Source organism: Bombina bombina, chromosome 3 (genome assembly GCF_027579735.1).
Source record: "Bombina bombina isolate aBomBom1 chromosome 3, aBomBom1.pri, whole genome shotgun sequence".
NCBI classification, from domain to species: Eukaryota; Metazoa; Chordata; class Amphibia; order Anura; family Bombinatoridae; genus Bombina; species Bombina bombina.
In genome coordinates, this window is record NC_069501.1 from 548,798,724 (window position 1) to 548,812,379 (window position 13,656).

General features: G+C 36.6%; 1 protein-coding gene across 3 annotated transcripts in view; it reads left to right on the forward strand.

The window, feature by feature from the left end:
* The window catches only part of SYTL1 (synaptotagmin like 1), a 136,890-nt gene that overhangs the window by 39,850 nt on the left and 83,384 nt on the right, over positions 1-13,656 (forward strand). For all 3 annotated transcript variants that reach the window (XM_053707056.1, XM_053707058.1, XM_053707057.1), the window contains one exon: positions 13,029-13,074. In XM_053707056.1, coding sequence (XP_053563031.1) covers positions 13,029-13,074 — 46 coding nt within the window. The remainder of the gene's footprint in view (positions 1-13,028; positions 13,075-13,656) is intronic.

The following is a 13,656-nucleotide window of genomic DNA, read 5'->3' on the forward strand; positions in this document are numbered from 1 at the left end:
ATTATATTTAACTTAGGGGGGTGTTAGTGTTAGGGTTAGACTTAGCTTTAGGGGTTAATACATTTATTAGAATAGCGGTGAGCTCCAGTCGGCAGATTAGGGGTTAATAATTGAAGTTAGGTGTCGGCGATGTTAGGGAGGGCAGATTAGGGGTTAATACTATTTATTATAGGGTTAGTGAGGCGGATTAGGGGTTAATAACTTTATTATAGTAGCGCTCAGGTCCGGTCGGCAGATTAGGGGTTAATAAGTGTAGGCAGGTGGAGGCGACGTTGTGGGGGGCAGATTAGGGGTTAATAAATATAATATAGGGGTCGGCGATGTTAGGGCAGCAGATTAGGGGTACATAGGGATAATGTAAGTAGCGGCGGTTTACGGAGCGGCAGATTAGGGGGTTAATAATAATATGCAGGGGTCAGCGATAGCGGGGGCGGCAGATTAGGGGTTAATAAGTGTAAGGTTAGGGGTGTTTAGACTCGGGGTACATGTTAGGGTGTTAGGTGCAGACGTAGGAAGTGTTTCCCCATAGCAAACAATGGGGCTGTGTTAGGAGCTGAACGCGGCTTTTTTGCAGGTGTTAGGTTTTTTTTCAGCTCAAACAGCCCCATTGTTTTCTATGGGAGAATCGTGCACGAGCACGTTTTTTAGGCTGGCCGCTTGCGTAAGCAACTCTGGTATCGAGAGTTGAAGCTGCGTTAAAAATGCTCTACGCTCCTTTTTTGGAGCCTAACGCAGCCTTTATGTGGACTCTCAATACCAGAGTTATTTTTATGGTGCGGCCAGAAAAAAGCCGGCGTTAGCTACGCGGGTCGTTACCGACAAAACTCCAAATCTAGGCCTTAGAGAACAAAGTAAATGTCATAACAGAAGTAAATGAAAAAGTATTTTAAAATTGCATGCTCTATCTGAAATCTGAAAAGTTTCAAGAGGGTGTTTGTAGAGTATTTCACTGACCTTCAAGGAATGAAAATATGTGTAGTCAATGCAAAAATAAAACAAAATCTAATTGATAAACTATTGATCAGAACTGAAAATAACTATATACAGTTAGCCAAAACAATCAATTGTAGATGGATGCTATGGGGCATATGTATCAATGTGCGAGCGGACGTGATACAAGTAGCTTATCATGTCCGCTGCGCATCGCTACAGATCGATAAATGTCGACAGCATACGGAGCTTGATAAATATGCCCCTATATATTAGTTTGAAATTACAATAATCATTTGAAATTCTGATCATTTTAATAATTTTATTTTACTTGTGCACATTTCATGTGTTGTTTGAGTTATATTTTTAACTTTTTGTTAAACCAGGAAATAATATTTCGTTTTATAGGGGCATGAACCCCCCATATTTTCTATTATGACTGAGTGTAAAAAAAAATAAAAAAAAATAAAATAAAATGTACTTTTCAAATTTGTTTCATTCTCTTACTATCATTTGTTGAAGGAGCAGCAGTGCACTACTGTGAGCTAGCTTAACACATCAGGTGAGCAAATGACAAGTCATATGTGTGAAGCCACCAAACAGCAGTTAGCTCCCAGTAGTGCATTGATGAGCCTATCTAGGTATCTATTACAAGAAACAATACCAAGAAAATGAAGCAAATTAGATAACAGAAGTACAATGGAAAGTTGTTTAAAATTACATGCTCTAGTCTATCTGAACCATAAAAAATTAATTTATTTCATGTAATTAGCAAGAGTCCATGAGCTAGTGACATATGGGATATACATTCCTACCAGTAGGGGCAAAGTTTCCCAAACCTTAAAAATGCCTATAAATACACCCCCCACCACACCCACAATTCAGTTTTACAAACTTTTCCTCCCGTGGAGGTGGTGAAGTAAGTTTGTGCTAGATTCTACGTTGATATGCGCTTCGCAGCAGGCTGAAGCCCGGTTTTCCTCTCAGAGTGCAGTGAATGTCAGAGGGATGTGAAGAGAGTATTGCCTATTTGAATACAATGGTCTTCCTCTAGGGGATCTATTTCATAGGTTCTCTGTTATCGGTCGTAGAGATTTCTTCTCCTACCTCCCTACCTCCCTTTTCAGATCGACGATATACACTTATATACCATTACCTCTACTAATTCTCGTTTCAGTACTGGTTTGGCTATCTACTATATGTAGATGAGTGTCTTGGGGTAAGTAAATCTTATTTCTATTTATGACACTCAAAGCTATGGTTGGGCACTTTATATGTAAAGTTCTAAATATATGTTTTAAACTTATATTTGCCATGATTCAGGTTAATCAATATTCCTTCTTTCAGACTGTCAGTTTCATAATTTTGGGAAATGCATATGAATAAATATTTTTTCTTACCTTCAATTTTCAAATTGATTTTTTTTCTTGCGGGCTGTTAGGCTTGCGGGGGCAGAAAATGCTTCAATTTATTGCGTTATTCTTGGCGCAAACTTTTTTAGCGCAAAATTTCGTCATTTCCGGCGCCATAGTTGACGCTGGAAGTTTTCACATGGTTGAGTCATTTTTTGACGCATGTGTGTTACAGACGTTTTTTTGCGCCAAAAAATGTGGGCGTCATTTTTGGCGCCAAAAAATATGGGCGTTATACTTGGCGCCAAATAATGTGGGCGTCTTACTTGGCGCCAAAAAATGTGGGCGTCATACTTGGTTCCATTTTTTTCACATTATTTCAGTCTCACTTTTTTGTTGCTTCTGGTTGCTAGAGGCTTGTTTGTTTTGCATTTTTTCCCATTCCTGAAACTGTCATTTAAGGAATTTGATAATTTTGCTTTATATGTTGTTTTTTTTCTATTACATATTGCAAGATATTTTAAAAGCTGTTCCTGAATCAGAAAATACTGAGGGATTCCTGATGACTGATATCAGTCCTACCAAAGCTAAGTTAATTTATTTTAATGTTATGAATGTTTATATTTAGCTATGGTTTATAATAAGTTTTTATGATAAACTTTTACATGCAGAGTCCATTAGTATTTATGCATTATCTATTGCTATTCTTTTTACATCTTATGTACAAGATATATTTAGGAATTTATAAGAATATTTTTCTGATTCTAGTATAAAGAATTTGTCTGCTATCCGCCTTGTAATAAAATTTTTAGGTTTTTTTTAAACTTCTCATTTAGTTGAAGAAGTTTCAAATGACCAACAACATACTGAATTATCCTTCTCTGATGGTGTATTTTCTCATTCAGAATATTCTTCATCAGATATTGACACTAACAAATCTACTTTTTTATTTTAAATAGAGTACATTCGTTTTTTGTTGAAAAGGTGTTGATTATTTTGGATATTGAAGTAACTAGTTCTTTTTGATTAAGACTAGCTAACATGTAAATCCTGCTTATTAACCTTCTGTGGTTTCTTCAGAGGTATTTTCCAGTTCCTGATACTAGGGAATGGAATAGGCCGGTAATTTCTTTTATTCCTTCTTTAAGGTTTTTAATTGTATCCTTTGCCGGCAGTTAGTTTTCAGTTTTGAGGAAGATCCCCCAAGTTAATGGGACTATCTCTACTCTTGCTAACATACTACTATTCCTATAGCAGATAGTATTTACTTTTTTCCTTGGGAAACTTGTATCTTATTTAAGGAAAATTATTTATTTTCAGGTACTTTTCTTAGACCTGTAATTTATTTGGCTGATGTTGCAACTGCTTCAGTTTTCTGGTTGGATACTTTAGTGCAACAAGTATCGGATTATGATTTGTTTAGCATTGTTAAGTTGATCAACATGCTAATAATTTCATTTGTGTCGTCATTTTTTTGATATTTTCGCAAATGAGGTTTAATCTATGTCTTTAGCTATTTTAGCTAGAAGAACTTTATGATTTCAATATTGGAATGCTAATTTGATTTCTAAATTCCATATAACTTTTTTTCAAAAGGTAATCAATTATTTGGTTCACAATTGGATTCAATTCTTCAACTGTTACTCTGGGCTGCAAGATTGAGTTCTAAGGCTAAATTTTAAGCTTTTTTTCTTACTAAGGAACGGAATTCTAAATTCTTCCCCAAGTAACATGTTTATAATTGAAAGTTTTCTTCATTCAATTTAAGCCATTTTAAAAAGCAAAGTCAGCTCCCCAAATTTGCATTTAGGTGCAGTTCTTATTCCAGCTTAGCTGGTAAGGGGCAGGTTAAGACTTTTTTAATAAATTTGTTTGGTTCAATTCGGTCCAAACTTCTTAGATTTGGATACAGAATAGGATTCAGAGTAAAACAGTCTGTGAGAAGTATTTTTTTCTCTCTCTAACATATTCCAGCTATTCCAGTAAGGCTCACACTTTCCTGAAGTGTGTTTCAGTCCTATATGTATTGGGTACTTGTGAAGCGCGGCTGGTCACCCGTTGGGGCTCAAGGCGCTGCTCAGACCTGGAGTTTTTTGGAGTATTTATACCAGTTCCTTTTTAGGAACAGGATTGGGGTTTTTATTCAAAACTATTCATTATTTAAAAGATAGAAAATCTTTTTGAATTGTCATATAAGTATACCATCTTTTAGAATGGAGTTTATATGGTCTATTTTGCCTTTTTTGGTCAGTGATGGCATTATTTGTTTAGAATAGATACAATAGATGCATATATTCATTTTCTGTTTTCATTCAGATTATTTTCATTTTCTGAGATTGTCTTTTTTTTTTTTTTGACAAGCATTACCAATTTGTTGCTTTTCCTTCTGGTCTAGCGACAGCTCTAAGAATCTTTTCAAGGTTCTCAGTGTTTCCTTATTCGGACGGTCTCGTGGTACTGGCTCAGTCTTTTCGTTCTGCAGAATCTCATACGATTCAACTTTTGTTGTTTCTTCAAGACATGGTTAGAGGATCTTTTTATCAAAAGCTCTTTGATTCCTCAGACAAGGGTCACCTTTTTTTAGGTTTCCAGATAGATTGTGTCAATGTCTTTGTCTCTAGCAGACAAGTGACAATTTTATTGGGTTCCGTTTGTCGGAACCTTCAGTCTCTATTATTTCCTTCAGTTGCTATATGCATGGAAGTTTTTGGTATTATGGCTGCAGCATTGGATTCGATTCCCTTTGCTCATTTTCATAAGAAACCTTTCCAGTTTTTTATACTGAATTAATGGTGTAGGGATTCTAGGATATCACTTTTTATATCCTTGAATCCCAATGTTTAACTATCTTTGATTTGGTGGTTAGATCACCATCATATAATTCTACAGGTCTCTTCGGTTCATTCAACCTGGACCATGATCACTACAGATGCGAGTCTATTAGGTTGGAAGGCTGTCTGGGGATCTCTGTCAGCACAAGGGGTTTGGAAATCTCAGGAGGCGAGACTACCAATCGATATTTTGGAACTCAGAGTTCTTCAGTTTTGGCTTCTTTTTGAAGAGACGTTTATTGTTTTTCAGACAGACAATGTCACAACTGCGGCATATGTCAATCATCAGGGTGGGACTCTCAGTTCTTAGGCTGTGAAAGAAGTATCTCGGATACTTGCTTGGACTAAATCCAGCTCCTGTCTAATTTCTGCGGTCCATTTCCCAGGTATAGACAATTGGGAAACGGATTATCTCTGTCAATCAAGCTTTTCATCCGGGAGAATGGTCTTTACCTAGATGTGTTTTTTTCAAATTGTTCAGATGTGTGGGCTTCCAGAAACAGATCTGATGGCATCTCATCTAAATAAGGAACTTCCCAGGGGCCTATTCAGGTCCGGGGATCCTCTGGCGGAAGCAGTGTATGCATTGACACTTCCTTGGAGTTATCAATCTGCCTATATTTTTTCGCCTCTGGTTCTTATTTTTAGAGTGATTTTCAAAATAATCAGGGAGCAATCTTTTGTGTTGCTGGTGGCTCCAGTATGGCCACACAGGTTTTGGTATATGGTTCTTGTTCGGATGTCCAGTTGCCAATCTTGGTCACTTCCATTAAGGCCAGACCTTATATCTTAACATTCATTTTTTCCATCAGGAACTCAAATTACAGCTATTCCAGTAAGGCTCACACTTTCCTGAAGTGTGTTTCAGTCCTATATGTATTGGGTACTTGTGAAGCGCGGCTGGTCACCCGTTGGGGCTCAAGGCGCTGCTCAGACCTGGAGTTTTTTTGGGTATTTATACCAGTTCCTTTTTAGGAACAGGATTGGGGGTTTTATTCAAAACTATTCATTATTTAAAAGATAGAAAATCTTTTTGAATTGTCATATAAGTATACCATCTTTTAGAATGGAGTTTATATGGTCTATTCTGCCTTTTTTGGTCAGTGAAGGCATTATTTGTTTACAATAGATACAATAGATGCATATATTCATTTTCTGTTTTCATTCAGATTATTTTCATTTTCTGAGATTGTCTTTTTTTTTTTTTTTTGACAAGCATTACCAATTTGTTGCTTTTCCTTCTGGTCTAGCGACAGCTCTAAGAATCTTTTCAAGGTTCTCAGTGTTTCCTTATTCGGACGGTCTCGTGGTACTGGCTCAGTCTTTTCGTTCTGCAGAATCTCATACGATTCAACTTTTGTTGTTTCTTCAAGACATGGTTAGAGGATCTTTTTATCAAAAGCTCTTTGATTCCTCAGACAAGGGTCACCTTTTTTTAGGTTTCCAGATAGATTGTGTCAATGTCTTTGTCTCTAGCAGACAAGTGACAATTTTATTGGGTTCCGTTTGTCGGAACCTTCAGTCTCTATTATTTCCTTCAGTTGCTATATGCATGGAAGTTTTTGGTATTATGGCTGCAGCATTGGATTCGATTCCCTTTGCTCATTTTCATAAGAAACCTTTCCAGTTTTTTATACTGAATTAATGGTGTAGGGATTCTAGGATATCACTTTTTATATCCTTGAATCCCAATGTTTAACTATCTTTGATTTGGTGGTTAGATCACCATCATATAATTCTACAGGTCTCTTCGGTTCATTCAACCTGGACCATGATCACTACAGATGCGAGTCTATTAGGTTGGAAGGCTGTCTGGGGATCTCTGTCAGCACAAGGGGTTTGGAAATCTCAGGAGGCGAGACTACCAATCGATATTTTGGAACTCAGAGTTCTTCAGTTTTGGCTTCTTTTTGAAGAGACGTTTATTGTTTTTCAGACAGACAATGTCACAACTGCGGCATATGTCAATCATCAGGGTGGGACTCTCAGTTCTTAGGCTGTGAAAGAAGTATCTCGGATACTTGCTTGGACTAAATCCAGCTCCTGTCTAATTTCTGCGGTCCATTTCCCAGGTATAGACAATTGGGAAACGGATTATCTCTGTCAATCAAGCTTTTCATCCGGGAGAATGGTCTTTACCTAGATGTGTTTTTTTCAAATTGTTCAGATGTGTGGGCTTCCAGAAACAGATCTGATGGCATCTCATCTAAATAAGGAACTTCCCAGGGGCCTATTCAGGTCCGGGGATCCTCTGGCGGAAGCAGTGTATGCATTGACACTTCCTTGGAGTTATCAATCTGCCTATATTTTTTCGCCTCTGGTTCTTATTTTTAGAGTGATTTTCAAAATCATCAGGGAGCAATCTTTTGTGTTGCTGGTGGCTCCAGTATGGCCACACAGGTTTTGGTATATGGTTCTTGTTCGGATGTCCAGTTGCCAATCTTGGTCACTTCCATTAAGGCCAGACCTTATATCTTAACATTCACTTTTTCCATCAGGAACTCAAATTACAGCTATTCCAGTAAGGCTCACACTTTCCTGAAGTGTGTTTCAGTCCTATATGTATTGGGTACTTGTGAAGCGCGGCTGGTCACCCGTTGGGGCTCAAGGCGCTGCTCAGACCTGGAGTTTTTTTGGGTATTTATACCAGTTCCTTTTTAGGAACAGGATTGGGGGTTTTATTCAAAACTATTCATTATTTAAAAGATAGAAAATCTTTTTGAATTGTCATATAAGTATACCATCTTTTAGAATGGAGTTTATATGGTCTATTCTGCCTTTTTTGGTCAGTGAAGGCATTATTTGTTTTCAATAGATACAATAGATGCATATATTCATTTTCTGTTTTCATTCAGATTATTTTCATTTTCTGAGATTGTCTTTTTTTTTTTTTTTTGACAAGCATTACCAATTTGTTGCTTTTCCTTCTGGTCTAGCGACAGCTCTAAGAATCTTTTCAAGGTTCTCAGTGTTTCCTTATTCGGACGGTCTCGTGGTACTGGCTCAGTCTTTTCGTTCTGCAGAATCTCATACGATTCAACTTTTGTTGTTTCTTCAAGACATGGTTAGAGGATCTTTTTATCAAAAGCTCTTTGATTCCTCAGACAAGGGTCACCTTTTTTTAGGTTTCCAGATAGATTGTGTCAATGTCTTTGTCTCTAGCAGACAAGTGACAATTTTATTGGGGTCCGTTTGTCGGAACCTTCAGTCTCTATTATTTCCTTCAGTTGCTATATGCATGGAAGTTTTTGGTATTATGGCTGCAGCATTGGATTCGATTCCCTTTGCTCATTTTCATAAGAAACCTTTCCAGTTTTTTATACTGAATTAATGGTGTAGGGATTCTAGGATATCACTTTTTATATCCTTGAATCCCAACGTTTAACTATCTTTGATTTGGTGGTTAGATCACCATCATATAATTCTACAGGTCTCTTCGGTTCATTCAACCTGGACCATGATCACTACAGATGCGAGTCTATTAGGTTGGAAGGCTGTCTGGGGATCTCTGTCAGCACAAGGGGTTTGGAAATCTCAGGAGGCGAGACTACCAATCGATATTTTGGAACTCAGAGTTCTTCAGTTTTGGCTTCTTTTTGAAGAGACGTTTATTGTTTTTCAGACAGACAATGTCACAACTGCGGCATATGTCAATCATCAGGGTGGGACTCTCAGTTCTTAGGCTGTGAAAGAAGTATCTCGGATACTTGCTTGGACTAAATCCAGCTCCTGTCTAATTTCTGCGGTCCATTTCCCAGGTATAGACAATTGGGAAACGGATTATCTCTGTCAATCAAGCTTTTCATCCGGGAGAATGGTCTTTACCTATATGTGTTTTTTTCAAATTGTTCAGATGTTTGGGCTTCCAGAAACAGATCTGATGGCATCTCATCTAAATAAGGAACTTCCCAGGGGCCTATTCAGGTCCGGGGATCCTCTGGCGGAAGCAGTGTATGCATTGACACTTCCTTGGAGTTATCAATCTGCCTATATTTTTTCGCCTCTGGTTCTTATTTTTAGAGTGATTTTCAAAATCATCAGGGAGCAATCTTTTGTGTTGCTGGTGGCTCCAGTATGGCCACACAGGTTTTGGTATATGGTTCTTGTTCGGATGTCCAGTTGCCAATCTTGGTCACTTCCATTAAGGCCAGACCTTATATCTTAACATTCATTTTTTCCATCAGGAACTCAAATTCCAGCTATTCCAGTAAGGCTCACACTTTCCTGAAGTGTGTTTCAGTCCTATATGTATTGGGTACTTGTGAAGCGCGGCTGGTCACCCGTTGGGGCTCAAGACGCTGCTCAGACCTGAAGTTTTTTTGGGTATTTATACCAGTTCCTTTTTAGGAACAGGATTGGGGGTTTTATTCAAAACTATTCATTATTTAAAAGATAGAAAATCTTTTTGAATTGTCATATAAGTATACCATCTTTTAGAATGGAGTTTATATGGTCTATTCTGCCTTTTTTGGTCAGTGATGGCATTATTTGTTTACAATAGATACAATAGATGCATATATTCATTTTCTGTTTTCATTCAGATTATTTTCATTTTCTGAGATTCTCTTTTTTTTTTTTTTTTTTTTTGACAAGCATTACCAATTTGTTGCTTTTCCTTCTTTAAAAGATAGAAAATCTTCAAAATCATCAGGGAGCAATCTTTTGTGTTGCTGGTGGCTCCAGTATGGCCACACAGGTTTTGGTATATGGTTCTTGTTCGGATGTCCAGTTGCCAATCTTGGTCACTTCCATTAAGGCCAGACCTTATATCTTAACATTCATTTTTTCCATCAGGAACTCAAATTATTAATTTGATGGTATGGAGTTTTAACGCTTAGTACTTAGTCATAGAAGTTCTTTGACTCAGTGATTAATACTATGTTGCAGGCTCGTAAATCTGTGTCTAGTAAGATTTATTATCGAGTTTGAAAGATTTACATCTCTTGATGCTCTTTTCATAAATTCTCTTGGCATTCTTTTAGAATTCCTAGGATTTTATAGTTTAAAGATAAGGGTTTTTGTCTGCAAGATAAGGGTTTTTGTCTGCAAGTTCCTTGCAAGGACAAATCTCTGCTTTTTCTGTGCTGTTTTCATAGAAAAATTTGCTAATCTTTCTGTTATTCATTGTTTTGTTCAGGCTTTGGTTCGTATCAAGTCTGTCATTTAAGCCAATTTCTCCTCCTTGGACTTTACAGGCTCTTCTGTTTGAGTATATGCTTTCTTTGGACATTTTAATTACTTTCATGGAAAGTATTGTTCCTTTAGACATCGCTTCAGCTAGAACAGTTTTTGAATTATCTGCTCTTTCTTGTGAGTCTCCTTTTTCTGATTTTTCATCAGGATAAGGTGGTTTTGCTGTCTTCTTTTCAATTTTTACCTAAAGTTGTGAATTTTAACAACATTAGTAGAGGAATTATTGTCCCTTCCTTGTGTCCTAATACTAAGAATTCTTTGGAGAGATTCTTACATTCTTTGAATGTGGTAAGAGTTTTGAAATTATGTTGAAGCTATTCAGATTTCAGAAAGACTTCTAGTCTATTTGTTATCTTTTCTGGTTTTAGGAAAGGTCAGAAGGCTTCTGCCATTTCTTTGGCTTCTTGGTTAAAGCTTTTTGATTCATCTTGCTTATTTGGAGTCGGGTTAATCCCCGCCTCAGAGGATTACGGCTCATTCTACTAGGTCAGTTTCTACTTCCTGGACTTTTAAGAATGAAGCTTCTGTTGATCAGATTTGCAAAGCAACGACTTGGTCTTCTTTGCATACTTTTTCTAATTTCTACCATTTTGATGTTTTCTCTTCTTCAGAAGCAGTTTTTGGTAGAATAGTACTTCAGTCAGCTGTTTCAGTTTGATTCTTCTGCTTATAACTTCAGTTTTTTTCATTATAAAAATTGAAACTTTTGATTTGGGTAGTGGATTAATTTTTCAGCGGAATTGGCTGTCTTTATTTTATCCCTCCCTCTCTAGTGACTCTTGCGTGGAAGTTCCACATCTTGGGTATCTGCTATCCCATACGTCACTAGCTCATGGACTCTTGCTAATTACATGAAAGAAAACATAATTTATGTAAGAACTTACCTGATAAATTAATTTCTTTCATATTAGCAAGAGTCCATGAGGCCCACCCTTTTTGTGGTGGTTATGATTTTTTTGTATAAAGCACAATTATTCCAATTCCTTATTTTTGATGCTTTCGCTCCTTTCTTATCACCCCACTTCTTGGCTATTCGTTAAACTGAATTGTGGGTGTGGTGGGGGGTATATTTATAGGCATTTTTAAGGTTTGGGAAACTTTGCCCCTCCTGGTAGGAATGTATATCCCATAGGTCACTAGCTCATGGACTCTTGCTAATATGAAATAAATTAATTTATCAGGTAAGTTCTTACATAAATTATGTTTTTGACTTTAAAATCCCCTTAAATGAACTTTAAAGTCATAATAAAAATGTTCATGGTTCAGAAAGAGCAGGCAATTTTAAGAGACTTTTCAATTTACGTCTACAGTATTATTAAATGTACTCTACTTTTGGTATACACTGTCGTTCTCTCAGTACTGGTGACGTTATTGCAGTGCAAATCCACAAGAGAACCACGTGATGATTGGGTTTGTTTATTTTGTAATAGTTTTCAAATGAATTGAAATTACCTAAAAGTTGTAAGAAGTTTACAAGATACTTTGCATCGCTCTCCAAATGGCTACAAATAGGCCTGAAATATGTTTGTATATTAAGGGAGAAGAAACAAGGGTATAAAACATATAACAAATAGGGCACCACAGTCATTTTTTAATTTGCAGGGTTAGTAAACAAGTTATACATATACTGGGTGTAAAAACTGACATACATAATTTATTCAGATGAGCGTAGCTTTACAAAGAGACTCAGAAACATCTACTGAATCCTCACACAAGACTAGAATAGTCGTAGTAATGCCTAGCTTACTTTTAACTTGACAAAGGCCTGTTTGTGAGCCAAAATGTTTTGTATTATCACTGTTTTTTCTATTCTATTGACACCTGGTAACTACTCCACTTAAAGGGACACTCAAGTCAAAATTAAACTTTCATGATTCAGATAGAGCATGCAATTTTAAACAACTTTCCAATTTACTTCCATTAACAAAATGTGCACAGTCTTTTTATATTTACACTTTTTGAGTCACCAGCACCTACTGAGCATGTGCAAGAATTGTATATGCATTTGTGATTGGCTGATGGTTCTCACATGATACAGGGGGAGTGGAAATAGATATAACTTTGACATTTGTCAGAAAAAAATCTACTAGTCATTTTAAGTACAGACTAAGTGCAATTGCATTGTCTTTTTATCATGCATTTGTTGATTACGCAAATCTACTGTATTAACATGAAAGTTTCTTTATATTGACCAAAAAAGCAGGGGTGGGGGTTAGGTTACTATAGGCATCTCTGGAATTAAATTGCACTATATTTTCTACTGTATTATATTGTAATGCAGTGTTCTTTTTAATTGAGATTGCTGATTAGTGAGTTTTTGTATTAATATTCTCTTTGAAAAAGGGCGTAGATATCATTGGAAATTTATATATATATATATATATATATATACACACACTACATTTTTTATAGGATCTCTTCTTTCAGGGATTTTTCTAGTTTTTACTAACCAATATTAGTTATTGTTTTGCAACGAAAAAGGTTAACTTTGATCAGTTATGATCCAGGATCAGAAAAAGGAGCTATACTTTAGGGAGCAGGGCCAAGTCTGCCTTCCCTTTATTTATTGTGCCCTTCCCCCCATTTTTGCGTTAATAACTATTATTATTATTATTACTAGTAGTAATAAGTGAAAGGGGACAGAAATGGTTCCTCCTGAAAACAAGTGGGGTTGATGTCAGAGGCATCATTTGTCTTATGTTTTATATTTATTTATTTACAGGCTCGCCAACAGATGTGCATCAGAGCAGCTCTTGACAGACACACAGGTAAGTAGCGGCAGCAACACAACTGATCTAGAGTCACTAAGTTAAACCTTTAAAATGTATGCAGCTGATTTACTAAGTTACGGAAAGTGTCTGCACATTTGTATCAGGTTCATAATTTAAGCATTGCAGAGTTTGGTCAAGCTAGAGAGTTGTTCAAAAGTGTAGTCACTCTAGGTACAAACATTTTTATAACATTCTTCCATTTTCTTTTTATTGTCAACATAAGGTGTAACTGGTGCCAGATGACCAAATTTGCCATAAGTAACATGCTGATTTTTTTTTGGGAGAAATATAATAGTGTTAGTTTTTAGAGTTGAACAGTTCTTTTGTATAGTTGCAGCTGTTTCTTTCACAAAATTATGATGGTCCACAGTCCTCCATAACATATGGGATATATTTCCCACCACTAGGAGGAAGTCAAGAACCCATACAAGAGCTTTAAATTCTTCCCACCTTCCATCTCTCTCTTAGTTTTGTTCTTAGCCTCGTAGGAGTTGGTTGAGAATAGAGGTGTTTCCAGCTAATTGCGTATAGATTTAAATTTGGGAGCTCAGACCATGTGAGACCCAGGATCCCTGGGAA